Below are 24,361 nucleotides of genomic sequence, written 5' to 3'. Positions count from 1 at the left end.
CTACATAAGACACTGTCAAAATGTTTTTCAAAGTGATTACAAGATTTTACAGCCCCGCCAGCAACATACGAGGGTGCTAGCTGCTTTATACCCTCACCGACATTTCATGTCACCAGCCTTTTAAATTTTGGATCCATAATAAAATCTCACTGGGGTTTTTTTTTATTTAAAAAAAAAAAAAATTTTTTTTAACGTTTATTTATTTTTGAGACAGAGACAGAGCATGAACAGAGGAGGGTCAGAGGGAGGGAGACACAGAATCTGAAAGAGGCTCCAGGCTCTGAGCTGTCAGCACAGAGCCCGACGCGGGGCTCGAACTCACGGACCGCGAGATCATGACCTGAGCCGAAGTCAGCTGCTTAACCGACTGAGCCACCCAGGCGCCCCTCACTGGGGTTTTAATTTGCATTTCCCTGGTGGTAAAAGATACTGAACATCTTGAGGCGCCTGGGTGGCTCAGGTGGTTAGGCATCCTACTCTTGATTTCAGCTCAGGTCATGATCTCACGATTGTAAGATTGAGCCCTGCGTTGGGCGTGGAGACTTCTTACTTAAGACGGTCTCTCTTTCTGCTCCTTTGCCCCTCTCCTGCTTGCACACTCGCTCTCAAAAAGAAAAACAAAAAAACAAAAAACTGAACATCTTTTCATGTGGTTATTGGCCATCTGTAGATCTCGTTTTGTGAAGTGAACGTTCGAATCATCTTGTTGGGCTATTTGTCTTATTATTAATTATAAAGGGTTTTGTTTTGTTTTAAATATATCCCAGTACATGTTCTTGGTCAAATGTATTATTAATATTTTGTAGGACATATTTTTTCATTGTCTTAGAGATGTTTTTCAAAGTCTAACTGACATTATTTTTTTCTTTCTAATTCATGCATCCTGCGTCTTATCTAAGACCATCTTTGTTGGTCCAAGTTTAAAGACTTTCTTCTACATTTTCCTCTAGAGGTTAGTTTTAGCTTGTGTGTATATAAAAATACTATAAAGAGCATTCAGTGGTTCAAAGGAAAATGGTGAAGATGATGGTGACGGTTGTGGTAGATATACCTATCACACAGGGTGATCACGGAAGGCCTCTGAAGTGGTCACACCTGAGCAAAGATTTTGGTCAGAAGAAGAACCTCTGGAAAACATTCCTCTAGTTAGAGGGAACAGCAAATAAAATGTATGTTTTCGGTGCTTCAATAAACCGTGTGCGGCAAGAACAGAGAGAAAAGTAAGTAAGATCAGGAGAGTAGACAGAGACCTTAAAGACCACTGGAAGGACCTAAGCAAGAAATCACTGATCTAACATATATAGTTTTCAAGGATTATATCTACTATAGAATTTAGGATGGGGGTGGCAGGTAAGCAGGCAACAGGAGTGGAAAATAAGACCTATTAGGAACCTACTGTGGTAGTTCAAATGAAATATAACAGACGGTAGTGAGTACTCAGTGTAGGAATATATTCCAAAGATAGGGATGCCATAATTTGCTGATACATATAGGCTGGATGTATGATAAAAAAGAAAGATGATTTGTGAGTGACTTCTAGGTTTCAACCTGAGCAAATGGGTAAATGATAATGCCATTGCCTAAGATGGGAGGCCCAGGGAAGAAGCAGGGCCGTACGTGTATATGGGGGTGGGAGGTGTTATTACTGTTGTTACAGTTTGGACATACCTATCAGAAATCCAAGTGGTGATGCTGAATTGATCACTAAATACATGATTCTTAAAGTTAGGGTAGAGCTTTAAGGGCTATAGATACATGTATCTGAGTACCACCAGCACATAGATGAGATCCCCCAGGGAAAGGATATGGCTAGAGAAAGGAATGACAACACAGCCCTTAACCCTCCAACACCCAAAGGTACTAAAGGCCCAGAAGAAATACAAATTGAAGAGAACAAAATAGTGTGATGGCTCAAAAGTTAAAAAAAAAAAAAAGAAAAAAAAAAGTCTTTCAAGAAGGATGGAGAGGTTAACCTTGCCAAGAGCTACGGAGATTAAGTAAAATGAAGACAAGAGAAGTGGATTCAGCAAGATGGAAATCATTACCGACCTTCATAATAATAGTTTCAAAGGTACAGTGATAGATGAAAAAGCTTGACTGTTAAGGGTTAATGAGAAAGTGAAGATATTAAGTGTAAATTACTCACTAAGACAGTTTTGCCATGAAGGAAAACAGGGAAATGGGGTAGAAACTACAAGGAGATGGAGGGCAGTGAGAGTCAAAGGATGGGTTATTTTCTTAACAGTTTTTTTAAGATGAGAGACAATATTACCAGTAAGTGACAGAAGAGGGGATCAAGGGAACAAGTAGAAGGGCTGTGCTTAGTAGTGAGGACAGGAAGGGCACTGAAAAGGGAAAATGGTTGCTTCTCGTTTCTTAGTGAAATTAGGAGCATGCTTATTAGTTGAGAATGAAGAGTAGCGGAAAAAAGAGGAAGAAGACACGTGAGAGCTAACAAGGTAAAATCTGTAACTGTTTCATAAAAGTTATACATAAGAAACAAACACTGAAATCTTACCATTAAAATAAGTAAAATCAAATAATTCATACAGACCATTAAGAAGAGTTTAAGATTTACCTGTTGTGCAAGCAATTTTGGAGGTGGCGGCAGGTGTGAAGACGGTCCACGTTCCTATTATAAAGATGAGGACAATTACAAACTAATCAGATAAAAGAGATCTACTGGAAATATTTCTGAACATACTCAATTTTTTCAGGACTACAAGATTGCAAAAAGTAAGCCATTTTCATCCTTTTCTCTTTTTCAATAAAAATACACTACTCACTGCAAAATAACTTTATATTCTATAAAATCACTTTGCTACTTTAACATGATTAGAACCTCAAATGAACTTTGCAGAAAGAAGAATTTTAGTGTATAAATTCTAAAATTCTACCACAAGTGATGTGGCTATGAAGTATGCCTCCAATTTTATCACTTTATTTATGTTAGCCCTTTTCTTTTTCTGAATTTTTTTCCTAATGACAAACTAAATGTATGCGATTTACCTAAAGAAAAGAAACATCTAAAACATATCAGAACTAAATATGATACACAGACTATTCACTTGCTAATACATGCATCAGTGTCACAAACACACACAAAACATCAAGACATCAAGATATGGTATATGACATTCCTCTATTCTTACAACTATCACTCTCCATGTTAAGCCAGTAAGTTAAAAATCACACAAAACACGAATTTTATTAGAAACAGAACAAAAAAAACTTGAAAAATCCTTTTTAAGAATTCACAAATTTACTCCCCAATGGCTAACCACTGCCTTAAGAATCAAATTCAGGAGGATGGGCTAAATGGGTAAGGGGCATTAAGAAAGACACCTGTTGGGATGAGCACTGGTTATACACAGGGGATGAATCACTGGAATCTACTCCTAAAATCACTGTTGCACTATATGCTAAGTTGAATGTACATTAAAATTGTAACTAATTAATTTAAAGCAGAATAAAATTCAAGCTTCCTTGTATAGCATACACTTATCAACTGTTACACAGCTCTCCAACTCCTCTCCTGTATCAAATTACTGGGGACTTCTAGAATGTGCCAAGCTTTCTCATGCTCCTTTACTCTGAACATGTTACCATTGCTTGAAATGTCTCTCTTCCCTTTGTTTACTGGCTAATTCTCACTTCACGTACCAAGTCTTCTGCAAAATCTTTTCCAGAGAATTCTCTAAGAGCTCATTATGTACGCTGTCATGCCACTTATCACACTGTATTGCAACCAATGTCTGCTGTCTTTTCTCTTTGTTTTACAGAGACTGTTAACTACCTACTTCTACCTCCTTGAAGGGACCAGATCCTCCATAGGTTGCATATGAATTCAACAAATACATGCTGAGTACATTATGAGTTAAGTGACTCTCTGGATGACAGCCCTTTATTATTCCCAGCTTACAATGCATTTTTTGCTATGTCTCGAAGTAGGATCAAGTGTATCTGTTTACCCACATATTTCCTTGAACAATGTTCTTTAAAATGACTCACACTTAATAGAATTCTCTACTCCTTATGTGTTATTTCCCTATTCCGCATACTATTTCACATGAATACTGACTAGGATTTACCAAGTATTTAGTAAAGCATAAAGCACTTAGCAATGTTAGTTTGGAAAAACAGTTTATCCCTCCATTTTGATACGGCCAAGCTGTTATAAGGGAAAAAAAGTTAAACTTTAGTTTCTACGTGATAATTTTAGCTACTATATTGACAATTCCTGTTAAGATGCAAAAAAATTATGGTTTCGATCTAAACTATTCAAGACAAAATATAGTTTCCTTTTCCTAATTCTTCTTTCAACTTCATAATTACAAGATTAATTCAACCAAAGCATATGCAGTGACAAGGATCCTGAGTTCAACACACCTGATTAAATGAGGGTCCCTTCCCGTAGGGACCTTTTGATATTGACGGCTGGGCAGGTACCTGAGAAGACGATTTAGTGTTGCAAGCTTCATCTGCTTCTTTTCGGTTTTCAGTGTTTTCAGAGGCTTTTGAACCTTGATCCTCACTGAGGAATCAAAAATCCAGATGAAATAAAAAAGTTAAGTGGATAGACTATACCATAAGTAAAAGCATTTTATCTATATAAAAAAGACTGTTTCCTATGGTTTTAGTGTGAGACAGGGGGAGTATATCAAAGAATGAGATCATTTTGTGACCTGGTGGTGCTAATTCATTCAATCCGTAAACATACACTGTGTATCTTTAATAGATCTCTAATGTGTTAGTAACTGGGCTTGCCCAGTTTATCACCACAAGGTATAAAGTACAGTAGAGTAGTTGTCAAATACGGACATACAACTTGAAATATAACCTGGCAAATCAATTATAATCCCACCATTTTCTATCACCTCCACCCCAAAAGCCTCTCTCATCTAAATGCAACCAAACAGGGGTGACTGGGTGGCTCAGTTGGTTAAGGGTCCGACTTTGGCTCAGGTCATGATCTCTCAGTCTGTGAGTCTGGGCCTTGTGTCCAGCTCTATGCTGACAGCTCAGAGCCTGGAGCCTGCTTCAGATTCTGTGTCCCCATGTCTCTCTCTCTCTCTCTCAAAATAAACATTTTTTTTTTAAATTAAAAAAAAAATAAATAAATGTAACCAAAAAATATTATAATTAATACCTGTATTCTAGTTTACTCTGATTTAATGAAAGAGATAAGTCAAACTATGGCATTTTTTAAAATCACAAGTTCCAGGCAGCTCACAACTGATCATGAAACAGGAGTGTATCATAATGCCATGGCTAAAAAACTATACCAATATGTGCATGCAAGCTCCTTATATTTTAAGAGCCTGATTTTTATGTTACATAACCCATATATTTCTGACTGTGATGCCCCTATGTTAGAGAAGAGAGTAAAAGCTCTCATTGTCTTAACTGAAATGCTGCTTGAAATTAAAAACAAAAAAATCAAAGACTTGATTAAAGCAGCTGTAGTAACCCAAGTTATTTTTCTCCAATTTTGGAAACATGAATCAGTTCGAGCAAGTAACAAGTTGGAAATGGTCCCTGATGCTGTCTTTCTAAGTACCTCCGACTAAACATCTTTTTTTCTAAATATGTATTTTATTTAGAAACATCAAAGTTTAATTCCTTCATTAGCTGTACTTTAAAAAAATTTTTTGGCTTGTTAGTCACCTTCCCAGTCAGTATATTCTTGGAGTAGAACGTAGAAAACTTATACAAAAAGAATAAATACCTATTAATGAAGCCTCTCTGCGTGAATGGATGTTGTATCAACGAATTCATACTGTTGCTTGCGGAAGGTATCACAACAGCTTACCTGCTATTTTCTTTAGGGCTACTACTTCCTTGCTCATCGTCATCGCTGAAATTCAGCTGTTCTGTATAATCTACTTCCATCTGAGCACCTATTAAATTAAAGAAAACTTAGACTGACTGTTTAAAAACATCTAAAAACTAAAAATGCTTAATTAATTTTGCCTCTTACCTGCCCAACCTTCATCAGCTTCAGCATCGAGGTTATCAAATTTATCAAGCTCCTTTAGTTCTGATGCGCTAAGGATGGAGGGGCGTTCAGGCTCAGAGGCCCATGAAGGAGGCGGGCCCCTTCCTCGAAGGCCTCTAATGAACAAAAGGTGATGAGGGGAAAGGATACAAAGTTTTAATGCTTCTAAATTAGGCAAATATGAAAAGACTGGAATTTCATTTTAATTCAACATTAATGTTTTCCACACCATGATATACACAAAATATTTTGCACTGGGCATGTGTATGAGAAATTTCTAATGTATGTATGTATGTAAATTTAGGACAATATTTGATACAGTTTTTTTGTAAGTATTTAATATTAGACAGTGGGCTTTTTATCACCAAAAATATTTAAAACACAATAAATATGTTAAAGAATAATATGTCTAAGACACACTAATATCAAAATGAAGAATTTTAAGAAAAATCATCAATAAGAAAAATGCTCAAGTCTTACGCTTGGCAAAAAAAGGGGGTGGAGAAAATGGGAGGTCATTAATATCATGGAAAGAAAAAGGGATAAATGTAAGTGTCACATCTTTGTGATGATTTCCAGTTTTCAGAATCTTATGTCAATTAACGTTTTAGAAGAATAAAGCATTTGTGTTCTGTCTTATAAAGGTCAATTATTTGTTCCTGGAAATTGTACTGTGAGATCAAAATAATGAATCAATAATCATCACGACTCACTCAAACTACAGAAAATCTTAATGAGCGTATGTGCCTTGGCAACTTTAATCATTTAATAGCCTTACTTGTTCGTTTCAGATAAAGAAGGCGGAAACCTCAGAGGACCATGAAGAGGAGGATAAGCCATCCTCGGATACTGCTGAAACATCTGTATGAAGGAAACAAAATTGATAAATTTTTTAACCAAGTTATATATATATGTGTGTGTACATAAAGATATGTATATATACATAAAGATCACTCTACCTAAACCAGAGATTATAATTTATAGAAAGAAAGGTTAAAATAAACTATACTGTGAAAAATCAGTTTTATTGGCTAGTATATAAATCATCATTCACTCTTAACAATAAGCCATCTGTAAGACTACTGCTTGCACCAAGGCTTTACAAATAAAGGTAGTAACTAGGGACATATCCTACAAAGAGCTTCTGTTATCCCATTAACAAAATTACATAAATAATTATATACGGACACAAAAAACCTAAAAAGACAACATGCACGCACCCCAGAGAATTGCAAAGCCTTAACCAAGTAGAAATATTTGAAAGGAAACAATGTGAGACTTCACTGCAATGGAGGAGTAGACTTATTGAAGGCCGATTTCTTGGTAAAGGGAAACTCCGTTCAGATAAAAATATCATCCACAACCCAAGAGAGTGAGGAAGGAGGTGGGTAGGGAGCTACTTGGGAGATTTTCTATGGGTAGGACATAGGTGAATTTTGATTCAAGTTATTATATAGTCATCACAAACTGAGGCCCAAAGATGATGCTCTCTATGGGAACTTGGATTTGAAAGCTAAGTTTAGGAAAAGTTGTAAGATAGATTATGAAGACACATCATGAGGGATTTATCTTATGATATGAAAAGGAAGATAAGATGTCAAGGGGTGCTTATAACCAGGTCAAAATATTTATAAGAAAGAAAAGAGGAAGAAAGAGAGATAAAGAGAGAGGCAGGCAAACAGACTGTATTACCTTAAAATATATAATCTATATTGAGACATATTAGCTTTTCTTAAAAAAAAAAAAAAAAGTTAGGTGCAGAAATTACTTTGTACTTGAAGAAAGGCTATGTTTATATGATCATGTTGTCCAAAGAAGAAATTTCTAAGTAGGGTTAGAGCAAAGTTAATTAAGTTAAGCACAGCAGCTGAAGCTCAAATGGAAAGCTTTTTGTCTGGGGAATACTCTGGAGAATTTTCAGTTACATCATCCTGTATTGAAGTTAGTGAAAACACTGCTGGAGGCAAATGTTCATAGGTAAAGTTTTATTAGATCTCTCTTCTGCTAATTAGTCAGGCATAGAGATTAATTTCATGTGGTATTAAATGTTTAAAATTTAGGTACTTGCCACAAAATTAATTGTATAAACAATCTTTAAATTCTCAATATATAGTAATTATTTTTAATGTTTATTTATTTTTGAGAGAGAGAGAGAGGGATGGAGCGAGCATGCGCACGCACAAGCAAGGAGGGGCAGAGAGAGAGAGAGAGAGAGAGAGAGAGAAAGAACTCAAATCAGGCTCCAAGCTGTAAGCACAGAGCCTGATGTGGGGCTTGAACTCACGAACTGCGAGATGATGACCTGATTTGAAGTTGGGACACAAACAACTGAGCCACCCAGGCACCCCTAAAGTTATGGTTTTAAAAGCTTTTTGTTTTTGTTAATTAGTGGAAGACATTATTCAAACAAAATGGTTGATGAAACTGGGCACAAAGGCCACATGCTCTCCCCTTTTACTTTCCCTTCTCCCATTCTACCCCCACGCCGGAAAATTCAGGGGTCTCTGGAAGCAGAATTTACAAACTACAGGAGACAAGTAGCCTGGTGTAAATAATTTTTCAAGGCCAGGTTAGCGTATGAGACTCATTTTTATCATGCATGCAAATTAAAAACTAATTTAACAAGCAATTGTATTTAGACATTCCTAGAATGGTTACATAATACAAAGAATCAGAAAATACGAACAAATATGGATATTTAGCACAGGAATACTTAGAAATTAAGTCATAATAAAAATAAATATAGGGCGCCTAGGTGGCTCAGTTGGTTAAGTGTCCGACTTCGGCTCTGGTCATGATCTCGTAGTTTGTGAGTTCAAGCCCTGCATCGGGCTCTATGCTGACAGCTCAGAGCCTGGAGCCTGTTTCAGATTTTGTGTCTCCCTCTCTCTCCGCCCCTCCCCTGCTTGCGCTGTCTCTCTCAAAAATAAACAAACATTATTTATATATATATATACGTATATATATACGTATATATATATACGTATATATACGTATATATATACGTATATATACGTATATATATACATACATACATATATATATACATATATACATACATACATATATATACATATATATATATACATACATATATATACATACATACATATATATACGTATATATACATACATACATATATATATATACACATACATATATATATGTGTGTATATATATATATAAAATAATAAATGTAAGAACCAGACTATTATTCTTTTTGAGACTAATGGTCCCCTGAAAAATGTTAGTTTATTTACTTGGGCACATGTAAACTGCCATAACATTTCATAGGAAGCTGAGAACAAACAAATGTGTAAAGGCACCAAATCTAAATTTTAATTTATAGGAATATATGGATCAGAAGTATATATTAAATAAAACTACAAAAATAGAATTGGCAGAATCCAGGCTATAAAAACTCCACAGGATAACAAATAAATAGTAACAAATAAGCTCCAAAAAAAATCTTAAGAGAGGGAGGATAAGAAGTAACCAAAGATAATAAGATTCCTAAGAAAAATATCAACCAATTTCAAAGAACAGATATTATCTAGATCGTAATTATAAGATAATCAGGGAAATTAGAACACTGACTCGATGTTTTTAGAAACTTTCTTTTTAGGTGTGATAGTGCCATTGTGGATTTTCCTCCTGGTCCTTCTGTTTTAAAATCCAACATAAAATACACATAGATGAAATGAAGTATCTGGAATTTGCTTCAGTAATCTGAGGTGGTGGGAAATAGGTGAAACAGACCACAAGTTGATAAATACTTAAGATGGACAGGAGGTATGGAATAAGGGGGAGGGTCACTGTACTATTATTTGTTTTTGCATATGTTCAAAATATTCTATAATAAAAAGTTAAAAAATAATAAAGTATGTTTACCAATAAAAACTTTAGAACAAAGCACATATTAACTTTTTTTGTGCCATGGACAAACCCCGTAGGCAGTCTGATAAATCCTATGAACTTCTTCTCATAGAAATGTTTGAAAAGTATTATCTACAACACAGAGTACTATGAAAGAAAACAATTATACTAAAATGTTGTTACTACAATGTTTAAAAAACCAATCTGAGATATGGTAATGTATGTGATTCATTACATAACCAGTGAGTCTACCCATGTGGTCTAATAACTTATTTTTTTTTTTTTAAGTTTATTTATTTATTTTGAGTGGAGAGGGAGAGAAAGAGAATCCCAAACAGGCTCCACAGCATCAAGGCACAGCTGGATGCGGGGCTCGATCTCCCTAACCATGAGATCATGACCTGAGCTGAAGCCAGAGGCTTAACCGACTGAGCCACCCAGGTGCCCCTACTAACTACCTTTAAGTGTGGCTGAGTATAATTATTTTGCTATATCCAAAACAATATGATGTGATATGAAAATACCTATGATCCCTATTAACGAGAAAAACTAAGGTACTCCTGATACCTCTGTGATTTATTTCCTGCATTCATAAATCAAGGAAAACGCTAAATTTTAGTTAGATGTTAATGCAAATAAAAACCAAAACTTTTCCCCATTTTAATTCTCTCCTTGGAACCCAGATCAAAAGCCTCTAATTTAATGGCCTGCTTCTTCGACGATACTTACGTAAGGAGGCATCATAGCCCTGTACTGGGAAGCCAGAGCAGGCTGCTGCCCGTTCAGTTTAGCCTGTGGAGGGCCACAAGCTATCCTCTTTTCCACCACTTTGAGGATGTCACTTTGTTCTGATGTTCCAGCTGTGCTTTCATCCTGCCCAGAGGGCTTTTCATCTTGGTCAGATGTTAAAGGTGAGCCAGCAGACTTCCCACCATCTCTCCAACAAGCAACATCTGGTATGGAGAGAGATAAGAAATTCAATTAGAACAAAGAAACAAACAACACTTTGGAATTCAGCACCGAAATTAAAAGGAAAAAAAAAAAGGAATAAGAAAAAAACCTGAAAATGGAACACAGCGAAATCAAAATAGGCACACTTCTAAATTTAATAAAGTAACAAGACACACGAAAAGAGCAGTGAAAATCTAATCTAGGCCCTAATGCTTTCAAGGTGTTTAGTATTCAAAAACAGTAGCTTCCAAAGCAGAGCAGATGTACCTCAGAAGGTGCCATCAAAAGCAAATACTGGGGATGGGGAAGAAAATATTAGAACTTCTCTATTAAGCTTTACAGATATGTGAGATAGAGATTAAAATCACTGTTGGATCTGAGGTGCCCTGAGGGAAGGGGAGTTCTATAGTTACAGTAATGCTCAAATTTGTTTTTAGTCTACTATGGCTAGTTACATGTGCCCAAGGAACAAACTCAGTGACTACAGTGTTTGGTAGGTAGCCTCCAAGATGCCCAAAATGCATTTCTATCTCCTGGTATTCACACCCTGTGTAGTCCTCCCTGACAGTGTACCAGGACTGATCTGTGTCACCTACAGAATAAAGCAAAAGTGATGATGTGTCTCTTATGAGATTAAGTTATTAAAAACTGGGCTTCCATCCTGAGTGGGAATAGTCACATCTGTCTTTATCCGGGGAAGCAACACTCTTAGCAGCCCACATACAAAAGAGGCATTGTGAGCGAGCTTGGGACAGTAGCCACGTCAAGTCAGCATCAGATGATAGCTTCACTGCAACTTTCTTGACAGAGGTCCTGAGCTAGAACTCCTGGCTAAGCAGCTCCCAGATTCCTGACCCTCAGATAGTGTGTGAAGTTAAGTCCAGTTCAGTTTCTTGTTTCAAGCTGCCAGATTTATTATTCAGCAACAGATAACTGGTGAAAATCAACTGAACAAGAAAACAGTAAAGCTAACACATCTATTTCTAATAGAAATGCATCAATTACATAACAGCAATTAAAAATAAAAATAAGATGATTTACCCAACCAGACAAGAAATGAGCCATAAGAAATATGAAATATATCAGGTTATCAGAAATATAGATTTGTAACCATCACTGAAAAGAAAAACCTCCCCATGTATACAGAATTCTTTGATACATTTGGTAATGACAATCGGAAACTAATACAATTCATTTAAAAATCTCAAGGATTTTATATTTTTATTTTTAGCTTTTGCTTTATAATGTACACAACTATTTCTCACTATCCAAATTTATTTGGTTCTCTGGTTTGAGTTCAGAAAACAAGGGATCCTTGAATGTTAATAGAATAGTAAATAAATGGATATAACTTATAAATAAATATGTGCATATTAGGGAGGTTGGTCCAAAATTTTTACTACTGTAAAAATGACCATTATTAATGTGCAAAGAACTCATCCAGGCATCTTGTTAAAATGCGGATTTTTGATTTAGTGGGTTGGGTGTGAGGCCCAAGATGTACATCTCCAAACTTAAGTTCTGTCCCCACCCCCACCCCCAAACTTGAGGTCTTAAGTTCTACGAATGCTGTGTATGTGAAAACCACACCGGAATGACAGCAGTTACTGTCTGTCTTTCAAAATAGGCAAGTCACATGTAACAATAATATTGGGCAGGAAATTAGATCATTAAATAAAACACAAATATAATCTCATTCACCATTTTTATTAAATAGAAAGTATTCTTACTTGGTGGACGTAAACTGGGTCCAGGTCCATAGTTGTCATCATTCGTTTCTTTTTCTTTTTTTTCCTGATCTCCAGCTGCCTGTAGGCTGGGAAATTCTTGCTGAAAATGACTATTCACCTGGATTCCTACAGATTTTTTTAAAACATTAAGTGTAACACTTACACTCAAGATAATGGAAACACCCTCCCAGGGTACAGTTCTCTGCTTTTCTCTGATAAATTATTCCACTTTTCAATGATGACTGTTTATATCCATAAAACGTTAAAGTTTATTTAGAATTAGAATCCCTTGGAAAGTTAATGAACAGCCATGAGGAGATAAAAATTTAAGAAAAGATTCTGCCAGACACTGTTCAGAACTCATTAAAGACGAGGCGAGTAAGCAGTGTCACTCCTGTTTCTCTTTCATTATGACTCCTCACATTTTCAAAAAGTCAAATTCCTTTACTAGTAACTCTAAGAATCAGTTCAAATAATATTACTGAAATAGAATATATAAACAAACACTGCAACTATTCACTGTGAGCCTAAAATGCCTTCACTGAATTTACAACTGAGATACTGGTTGCAACCTTCCTAGTCACCCATTCACCCATCCATCCATCCATCTATCTACCTGCCTGCTTGCCTATTTATACACTTCTATAAATTAAAAGATCTGATTGTATTAGTTTAAGGGCCTGGATAGGTTTTTCCATACAATGCTTTACATATGTTTCCTGGTTTGCAAGTGGAAAATTTAAATTTTTCCGGGGAGTCCATCATTCCTAAGTGGGGGGAATATTATTGTTACTGTGCTTTATGGAAACTGTCTAGCTCTTCTCTACCATGGAATCGGGAGCAGCATGATTGAAACAAAAGAGGTAATGGGGCACACGTGGTGATGAATATGGTTTATAGCAATCTACACAGTGTCTGGGTCCTTTTATGCCTTAAAGAGCTAAAGGTACTAGGGCAACGATAAAACAATGTGGGACAGAGGGGATTTTAAAGACTCCCTTTTAAATTCCTATCATTGGCTCACACATGGGTTTTGGCACTGAAACTTAACTACCCCAAGAGCTGAAAAAAAGACCCTTTTTAGGGCCAGAGTATATCCTTCAACAATGTTCTCCACCCCTGCCAAAACATAATAATCCACCCCGTATCTCCTGCATGGCTGTTCAGTAACCATCAAACCTAGCCAGTTTCCTCAGCTAATGTCCACTTACCATCTCCTTGCCCACCTTGCTTGTTACTGGCCCAAGATTTGGGAGCAGGTGCTACTTCTGGGGGAGCTGCAACCCCAGGTTTTGGCTGTGCTGGTGGAACTTCTGGTGTTCTTAAAAAAAACATGAATCCATTATTTCAGATATTGTATGTTCAAATAAAATAAATATTGTATTTATAGTAAATCTGTGTATAGATGGTTTTGTCTACATATTTACTCATAGGTGCATTTCCCACAAATGCTTTTCCTCTGCAGCATTCTTTTAAATAAAGTATAGCTATTTTCATCCCCTTTCATTTCTATCTTTTAATAACCCAAGAAGACAGCTTAATTGTTTTTAATTTTGCAAAAAAAAAAAAAAAAAGGAAATACTCATTATTGAGCATAGCTACCAAAAGTCTGTTTTGAAAAAGTCTACATTTATATATAATTAGAAATAACATTATAGCATACATGCTGTCTGGACTGGTGGACTTGACCAGTGCTAAGTCTAAGCAAACTCTCCATCTGGCAGTCAACAGGTTCACCACTGTACTTATTAATGTTACCGGAAGCGGTAACAGCAACCTGCCTGGTACCTCCCCTTGAGTAAAAGGTATCTTTAAACAATCTACAGTTTTATTCAATAATTATAATGAGTTAATGCTTGAAAATAAAAAAGATAGTAGTTAAGAAACTTAACAGATGCAATATATTTCTGGTATACTGAGACCCGTAATTAACTTGCTACTACAAAATAATTCTACAACTAAGAAACAGAGAACAATGTCTTTGACAAGCTTTATCCAAGTAAAGTCAAATTTACTATATAAAGTTCCCCAAACAGGAATACAAAAATTTGATAACAGATACAGACAAAAAAGCACCAAGTACCCAATTGCTTGTATTATTTTTCCAAATTACCACTACTTCACTTGGTCATTCAACAAACTTAAGAGCCCTGCATAATCCCTGAAACACAGGATGCTAAACATGCATTGAATAAGGTCATTATTAATTCTATCATAGCCTTCTTGCTAATTCTTTATTCGTTCAAATAACATTACTTGAGCACTTAAAAATGTGCATCAGGTATAGTTTCAGTGAACCAGGCAGACAGGAATTCTTAGTATCATGGAAATTATTTAACAGAATCAACTCCTAATTATATTCAGAGAATGCCAGATATGGTGGGGGTTTGAGGGCACCTGACATGGTACATAAGAAGAGTTGTGATTAGCAATTCTGTCATCTGTTGTTCTACACTGACACATGGAAACACTGCCCCTAAATATTCTCACAAAAACAAATTCATCATGGGAGCCTGGGTGGTTGAGTCAGTTAAGCATCCAACTCTTGATCTTGGCTCAGGTCATGATCTCACAGTGACAGAGCCCTACATCGGGCTCTGAGCTGACAGCTCGGAGCCCGCTGGGAATTCTCTCTCTCCCCTTTCTCTGCCCCTTCCTCACCTGTGCACACACACTCTCGCTCTCTCTCTCAAAATAAATAAACTTTAAAAAATGAATAAAACTTTCTTTAAAAAACAAATTCATCAAAAGTTGGCTATGTAAAAGATTTTAGATGGCATGAGATATCTAATACATGTAGCATAACGTCTAGCACGTAGAACGAACGCAAATAGAAGCTCTCTCCAGGGCACCTGGCTGGCTGGAGTCGGTGGAGTATTCGACTCTTGATCTCAGGGCTGTGGGTCTGAGACCCACGCTGGGTGTGGAGATCACTTAGAAATAAAATCTTAGAAGACAAAACAAGACAAGACAAGACAAGAGAAGTTCTCTAAAGAAAGGGGAATAGTTTCATTCTTTTGACTTTGACTCACTTTTCTTCTTCATGCTGTTCTTGTTTTGATGCCCATCCTGTGCCATCTTTAGGTACAATGTTCACATTAGGGTCATTGCCTTTGTTTTCTGCTTTGAGACTTGGGAGGTTAGCAGGTGGAGGCATACGCCGTGAAATACCAACTTTTCCGAGACTCTGTAATCCATGTCGAGCTGCAACTAAAGATCAATAACATCAACTTTCTTAGAACATCTATTTTATCGCTCAATTTATTCTTAAAACTATATAGAAAGACAACAGGAATTAATGAAATCTTGAACTATTATTTCCTAATATTTTAAAATATGAACTTTTATTCATTCATTCATTCATTCTCAAGTTAGTTAACATACCATGTACTCTTGGCTTCAGGAGTAGAATCCAGTGATTCGTCACTTACATATGACACCCAGTGCTCATCCCAAAAGTGCCTTCCTTAATGCCCATCACCCATTTTCCCCACTCTCATCAATCCTGAGTTTGTTCTCTGTATTTGAGTCCCTTATAGTTTGGAGGTGCCTGGGTGGCTCAGTTGGTTAAACATAGTATCTGCCTTCAGCTCAGGTCATGATCTCACAGGTTTTGAGTTCGGACTGCAACGGACTATCTGCTCTCAGCCCAGAGCCTGCTTTGAATCCTCTGCACCCGCCCCCGCCCCCAACCCTCCTCCTGCTCCTCTCACACTGGTGCTCTCTCTCAAAATAAATAAATTTTAAAAACAAAACAAAACCTTTAAAAATGAGTCTCCTATGGTTTGCCTCTCTCTGTTTACATCTTATTTTTCCTTCCCTTCCTCTATGATCATCTGTTAAGTTCCTCAAATTCCACATATGGGTGAAATCATGTGATATCTGTCTTTCTCTAAGAATTTTAAAACTAAGCCACATGCCAGCAACATAACCCACGGTAGAAATATTAAACTATCGAGTTACTGAAAAGATGATTTAAACAGCTTAACAACCCTATTTACTATGAAAAGGAAAAACATGGGTGAAAACAGGTTTTGTAATCTTTTCAGGGAATCTATTTTAAACCCCAAATTTAGTACATATTTAGAATATGCTAACTTCTCATTCATAATGAATACTGCTAACGTACCATACATACGTAACGTCCAGTTTTCACCTTTCACTGTAAACACTGGGTTCAAGTTATCAAGAAACAAACAAAACACCCCAGGACTGTCTTTATTCCGTAACTAAAAGTGGTGGTAAATACCCACTAATTCTATGCCTACCAATCTCATTGAACGAGATTCCCCTTTGGAACCACACAGTTCTACTTATTGTCTGCTGACAACAAACAAGAAAATAAAAAACATATTTTAAAACACTTATAAATTTTCAGCTGTAAGATTTTTAAATTTTTCCCCTGAAAAATGAACACATACACAAAAAGTCTAATGTACAGAGAGCTGCATAAACATGGGGTCTGTCCTAGCTCCTAACAGGAACAGCTCCAGAATACCAACCACGGTAATAAAACAAAACCATGAAAATGATAAAAATATGCCACTTGATTTTACTCACCTGTGGTTTTCTGAGTTTCTAAAGATTTACCCTTGTAAGTATTAAATAAACTGAGTGTTGCATACTTTTTCCCATCCTTTGCTTTTGTGCTCTGGCCTGACTTCTCCGACATTTCGGTGGAAACTCATCGAGTCCAAAACCTCCTGCCACACCCCTTCAAACCTTTAAGACACACATAAAAATGAAAAGTGAGGAAAATTTTAGAATTTATTAGCTAGCTTACTTTAAGAAACTCTCAGTAAATTCAAATGTTCCCAGAAATTCTGAAAAATAAAAACACTGAGAAATGAAATCAATCTTCAATAACTCATATCAACAATAATTTCAGGACACCTAGTTGGCTCAATTGGTTAGGCACCCAGCTCAGTTGGCTCAGTTGGTTAGGCACCCAGCTTGGTTTCGGCTCAGGTCATGATCTCACGATTCATGAGATCAAGCCCTGCACTGGGCTCTGCACTGATAGTAAGTAGCCTGCTTGGGATTCTCTCTCTTTCACTCTCTCTCCCCCTCCTGTGTGCTCATGCTCTCTCAAAATAAACAAACTTAATAATAATAATTTCATACACTCCTTCAATACTGTCAAATTCCAAGAACACACAACCGTATCAATCAAGTAAACTGTCCTGCCTTCAGTAACACATTAGTGGTTTATAACCACTTAACTATATCAGAATAAGAGTTTTAATCCAGAGGCTCCCGGCTAGCTCAGTTGACAGCACATGCTACTCGATCTCAGGATCATGAGTTCGAGCCCCATGTTGGGTATGGAGCCTACTTTAAAAAAAAAAAAGAAGAAGAAAAAGAAAAATTTTAATCCATACTGAAATGAATAGTTTAACTACAGTAAATCTATGGAGACTTTCTATTTAATAAATGAAAACTATTCAATTTAATAGGCTTGAGACGACAGGCATCAGTTCATACATATGGAATGTAAATATGATACGAGGATTACCATCATTCCTCTAAATTGCATGCCTCTGTTTTCAGGCAGTATGTGTCTTAAAAAACTACAGTAATTTAACAATTTAGAATAAAAGAAACATTCTATTTTCTCTGCAAACATTTCCTCATAAACCTAAGGTACATAAAAACAGTATTCTATTTCATGGCTATGGATTTAATGTTCAAGAAGTGGTGTGAACTTGTCAAAACAAGTCTCTCTATATAAAAGAAGTTATTAGAAGAAAATAGTATTTTTATGAACACTCATATACAAACAAAAAGAATTTCATCTTTGGGGCTAATATATCCTAATCTTGTGTGTGCCTTAACTAAAAACCAGTCTATTAATAAACATGAAAAATACACAAATTAGCTTATACTATTTTCCTTCCATTTCATGGAGTTCACACATATCAACCTTATGGTTTTGTTTTATATTTAAATATGTCTTTAAGTGGTTAGGGTGGAAGTAGGGCATAAGATGGCCAATTCTACTCCCAAACCCTACACCCATCAATAGCTAAAAGCATTGAGAACTGAAGCACAGAGAATAGATACATACATCATGCAAAAAGTATTCCAAATCAAGGAATGCCTATGCAGACCCTAACATCATAAAAATTATTTTGCCTACTGGTTTTACATTTGTCAACTGTAGAATCAGCATCACATGCAGAGGTGTGGTGTTACAGGTATATCAACCACCACATTCAATATGTGTATAGTTCTACAGAATTTACCAAAAATTTTCACATTATCTCATTTCAGGCTAACAACTAACTGTATACTATAGTTAGTATCCTGATTTTACAGATGAAGAAACTGATGTTCACAGGTAAATGGGATTGGATTTGAAATCAAGGCTTCTAGGTCAGTCCATTATATCATGCCACCTCCTCCCCATGTAACTGTAGATAACCAGTTAGCTCTCCAGGTATACATTTAGCAAACAAGCTCTCCTTGATATAAATTGTGAAAAGGACTCACCGGCAACCAAAAGAACTACATGATATATAAATAGCTTGCTATCTGCTACCATATATGTAAGAATGCATACAATTCATTCCATTCCTAAGGTGCTAATGATGATGACGGTGTAAAGAGTTGTACTCCCAGAACCTATCGTGTTGACATATTTTCATCAATACCATGAACAAAGATGTAGGGAAAACATACATTCATCTACAATGACAAAAACAAAAAAAGGGGCAGTGCATATTTACTAGATAATGAAATTAAGATTCAAAGAGATCTCTCTTCAGGTAAGAAAAAGTAACTGATATATCAAGAAAAAAAGTCAGTGGCGACTGGGTGGTTCAGTGGGTTGAGCGTCTGACTCTTGATTTCAGCTCAGTGTGTCCCTTCCTTTGCCCCTCCCCTGTGCTTGCTCGCTCTCTCTCTCTCTCTCAAAAAAAAAAAAAAAAATAATAGTAATAATAAATTTAAAAAGGAAAAAAAGAGAAACAGTCAACTTGTTCTTTCACTCTCATTTAATGGCAGTTTAACACCTTAAACCTCTCAACCACTCCCTGCCACACTCTGTTAGTGGAGACCCTCACATGCCTACATCATAGACAAAACAACGTTTTAAGGAACTCCTCAAACACAGGGGCAAACCTACAAGCCCACCTGCATCTACATCCATCTTTCTCAACAGCGTCCCCGTCTCCAACTACTGGCACAGGGGTTCTCAACCATCATGTACAACTTACCAGAAATGCAAATTCTCAGGCCCCAACCCAGACCTGCCAAATCCAACCCTGAGGATGGGGCCCAGCATTCAGTTTCACCCAGTCCTCAGGCCATGCTGAGACACACACAAGTTTAGGATTTGCTGATTTATTAAAAGCAGATATATTCTAAGCCATGGTTCTTAATCCTTGCTGCACACTGGAATCACCTGGCATTTAAAATATGTCAGAATCTGTGGTTTCAAGGTGGGGCCTGGGCATCAATCCTTTGTTTGAAAAAATTCCTCAGCTGGTTCTAATATGCAAGCAGTCTTCAAAATCACTGCAGTAAAGGGGATGTATCTTTCTTCCTATTCCTTAAAAAGAAAGAAGTGAAATAAAATATGCCCTTCAGTACATACTTTTCTCAAAAGAGGTTATTAAAATACACACTGGGTGTACTGTGCAGTGAGAAATATGGACAAAGAATCAACTTATTAGGCCACAAGAATACAGAGTAAACATGTGCTTTCATATGCTTATGACCTGCTCTTGTTTTTATGTTTTACAGTACCTACTACACCGAAAAAAATATACATCAGATACACAAGATGGTATGTAAATGAATTGAATGATAATTCCATCAAAAGGACAAACTATCACTTAATGTACCTAACTGGTATAAAAGAATATGCAGCTTAACAGGGGTTTTTTTTTTTTTGAAGTTTTTATGTATTTATTTTGTGAGAGAAAAAGAGGGATGGGGGGGGGGATGGGAGCAGAGAGAGAATCCTAAGCAGTCTCCATACTGTCAGCACAGGGCCCGACAAAGGGCTGGATCCCACGAACCATGAGATCACGATCTGAGCCAAAATTAAGAGTTGGACACTCAACCAAGCCACCCAAGCACTCCACAATATGCATTTTTAAAACCAAAGAATTGGACAGGGTGCCTAGTAAGCTGTCGGTTAAGCATCTCACAGCTTGTGAATTTGAGCCCCATGTCAGGCTCTGTGCTGACAGCTCAGAGCCTGGAGCCTGCTTCACATTCTGTGTCTCCCTCTCTCTGCACCTTCCCCCACTCATACTCTGTCTCTCAAAAATGAATAAACGTTAAAAAAATTTTTTTAAAAACCAAAGAATTGGAGCCATAAGCAATAAAACTGTATAAATCAGAAAGGTCGATTCCACTACAGTGGTTTGCCAGTTGGTATGAGAACTTTTAGTTTAAGGCCAAAGTTTAATTTAGCCTACTTCCTTTTTGGGGTCTTTCTTCTGAAAGACTTAAGAAGATATACCCTGAAAAAGCCCCAAGTAGACTGAATCTTAGCTAACATATATCTGAAAGAAAAGCCAGTGACTTGTTCAAAATTTAAGATTACTTTTAGGACAAAGTATCAAAAGAATCCAACCAATCTAGCCTAAGCATGATCAAGATTTACCTTCACTTTGTATAATGTACTTAAAAAATATTTTTTAAGTGGAATTCCTGTTTGGGTGCCTAAAATAAATCAAAGAATCATAGCTACACAAGAATTTTCTAAGAAAGTAATAATCGGGCCTGACAGGTGTACACTTTCAGCTAAAATGAAGTAATAGGGATCAGATTTACATTCCCCTACTGAAACAATTCAATTCAAAAACTGGACAAAACACATTTTTATATATACCACCCAGTATATACGGACGTGTATCTGTATATACACATGTGTATATGTATAATTTTTATATGTAAGTAACACCAGAGCCTAAGATACTGCACATCAGGCAAGAAAGTACAGTGATCCCCAAAAGACAGAAAAAGTGAATTGAGACCTACGGTTTCCTGAATTTAGTGCCTAGAGAGTCCCCAGGTCATGGCACTCAAGTGGAGGCTGGCAGACTGCCTGAGCAGAAAACTATGAAGCTGAGCTCAGGGTGCTAGGACAGAATATTTGAAAGAGAGTTATACAGAGAAAATGCTACAGACCTGAAGAGGATCCCCCTTGAATATTCAGCACAGTACCAGTGTGCAGATGTGTGTTAGGAAGCTACCAAAGCCAGGAAAGAAACTACTTCTTTTTTTTTTTTAATATTCATTTATTTTTGAAAGAGAGAGAACACATGGGGAAGGGGCGGGGGGGGGGGGGGGGGGGGGGGGGGGGAGACAAGAGGGTCCAAGCTGGCTCTGCACTGACAGCAGAGAGCCCGAACTCAGGAACCACAAGATCATGACCTGAGCCAGTCAGAAGCTTAACCCATTGAGCCACCCAACTGCCCCAGGAAAGAACCATTTTAATCAGAGGAACAGTACATGTTATTCACAAAGGGCGGGGAATAGGGTCTGTTCTCACCAGCTAGACTTAAAAAACAACAACGAAACTCTTAAATCACTGGGTATTGGATAGAGTATTAACAAACACCTCATCTCAGCAGTGGTTAAAAAAAAAAAAAGTACCCAAAGTAAAAGTAAACACTGATCTGGAAATCTTAAAGCAACACTCAAAAGGATCAAACGGTTGTTCCCCAGTAACCAAGTCTGAAAGAAATTTAAAGAATATATATAAAAAAGAAGGAAAATCCAACACCCAAGAGAGTAAAATCTACACTGTTGCATGCAAATAAAAATTACACAAACAGACACGAAAAGATGAACCACATTAAAGAATCAACTGAAACCAACCCAGGTGACCCAGTGGCCATAAACCATTGTTAAACCAGTTTTTTAAAAGTATAACTGCATTCTATATATTCAACAAGAAGGTTGACTACAAATAGAGACATGAAAGATATTTAAAAATCAAAATTTATAGAAATGAAAAACACACTGGATGGGACTAGCAGCATTTTAGGCATTTTGATAAAAAAAAAAAAAATAGCAAACTTGAAGTCATCAGTAGATGAAAAGACAATGCGAAAAAAAGAACTTAAGAAAAAAAAGTATCAGTATGCCTTGAGACTTCAAGGCATAGATTGCTTGAGACTTCAAGCAGCCTAATCTTTGTGTAATAGCAGTCACTTAAGCAGGGTGAGAGACAGAAAAAATAATGACCAAATGTTACAAATTTGACGAAAACTACAAACCCAGATCCAAAGGACTCAACAAATCCAAGCATAAAAAATATGAGGAAAATCACACCAAAAGCACATCATAATCAAATTGTTCAAACTAAAAATAAAGAAGGGAGCCTGGCTGGCTCAGGCAATAAAATATACAACTCTTGATTTTAGGGTTGTGAGTTTGAGCCCCATGTTGGGTGTAGAGATTACTTAAAAATAAAAAAGTCTTTTACAAAAATCTGTAACAATAAAGAGAAAATCTTTTTTTCCCAAATTTTATTTTTGAGAGACAGAGAGCGAGCACAGGTGGGGAAGGGGAAAGAGAGAGAGAGAGAGAGAGAGAGAGAGAGAGAGAGAGAGAGAGAGAAGACAGGAATCCGAAGCAGGCTCCAGGTTCTGAGCTGTCAGCACAAAGCCTGACACAGGGATCAAACCCACGATTATGACCTGACCAGAAATCAAGAGTCAGACACTTAACTGACTGAGCCACCCAGGCGCCCCCTAAGGAGAAAATTTTAAAAGCAACAAAAGAGGGGCACCTGGGTGGCTCAGTCAGTTGAGTGTCGTCATGATCTCACAGGTTCGAGCCCTGCATCAGGCTCTCTCCTGACAGCTCAGAGCCTGGAGCCTGTTTCGGATTCCGGGTCTCCTTCTCTCTCTGCCCCTCCCCCCACTTGTCTCTGTCTCCCTGTCTCTCAAAAATAAATAAATGTAAAAAATTTAAAAAAAATTTTTTTAAAGCAACAAGAGAAACAAACATAAAAATAACAACAGCAGGGGCACCTGGGTCAGCTCAGGTTATGACCTCACGGTATGCGAGTTCAAGCGTCACACTGGGCTTTGTGCTGTCAGCGCAGAGTCCCCCTCAGATCCTCTGTCTCCCTCTCTCTGCACCTCCCCTGTTGGCGATCTCCCTCTCTCAAAAATAAGTAAAGGTTAAAAAAATTTTGTTAAGGATACTTAAAAAAACAACAACTCTTGTTGGAAATGATGCAAGTGAGAAATGTTGCAGCCTCATGCCTAAAAGTATTGAAAGAAAAAGACCCTGATGAACTTAGAATTCTCTACTCAATAAAAATATCTTTCAAAACTGAACAAAAAAGGGGTTAGGGGCTTTCTCAGACACAAGAAATCTGAAAGAATTCATCACTAGCAGGACCTACACTACAAGAAATATTAAATATTAAAGTTCTTCAACTAGGAAAAAAAAATGGCAACAGATCAGAATCTAGATCTACAAAAAAGAATGAACCACACCAGAAAGAGAACTAAAGGAATAATATATGAGATTTTTTTATTATTTAAATATCTTTATCCCAGGAATGCAAGGTTGGTTTAACAATCAAAAATCAATGCATTTCACCATAGATTAGCACACGATTATCTCAATATCAAAAGGCACATGACAAAGCCAATACCTATCCCTGATAACAATTCTAAGTAAACTAGGGCTCATCTTGATAAAGGGCATGTATGAAAACCAACAAAAAAATAAAGTCTACTAGTAAAATCCAAAAACCTATAGCAACATCATACTTAATGGTAAAAGACTGAATGCTTACTCCTGTCCTCCCAAAGATCAGGAATAAGG

The 24,361-nt window shown here is 36.8% G+C and overlaps 1 protein-coding gene across 1 annotated transcript in view; it reads right to left on the bottom strand.

Moving 5' to 3' along the window:
- PRRC2C (proline rich coiled-coil 2C) overlaps positions 1-24,361 on the bottom strand; it is a 94,528-nt gene that overhangs the window by 52,375 nt on the left and 17,792 nt on the right. Inside the window, 10 exon segments of the mRNA XM_042926071.1 lie at positions 2,579-2,632; positions 4,390-4,534; positions 5,813-5,900; positions 5,981-6,114; positions 6,777-6,859; positions 10,605-10,828; positions 12,557-12,682; positions 13,768-13,877; positions 15,589-15,766; positions 17,117-17,278. Coding sequence (XP_042782005.1) covers positions 2,579-2,632; positions 4,390-4,534; positions 5,813-5,900; positions 5,981-6,114; positions 6,777-6,859; positions 10,605-10,828; positions 12,557-12,682; positions 13,768-13,877; positions 15,589-15,766; positions 17,117-17,228 — 1,254 coding nt within the window. The 5' untranslated portion in view covers positions 17,229-17,278.

This window comes from Panthera leo, chromosome F3 (assembly GCF_018350215.1).
Source record: "Panthera leo isolate Ple1 chromosome F3, P.leo_Ple1_pat1.1, whole genome shotgun sequence".
Classification (NCBI taxonomy): Eukaryota; Metazoa; Chordata; class Mammalia; order Carnivora; family Felidae; genus Panthera; species Panthera leo.
Note: the sequence above shows the minus strand (reverse complement) of the source record. Positions and strands in the feature narration are given on the sequence as shown.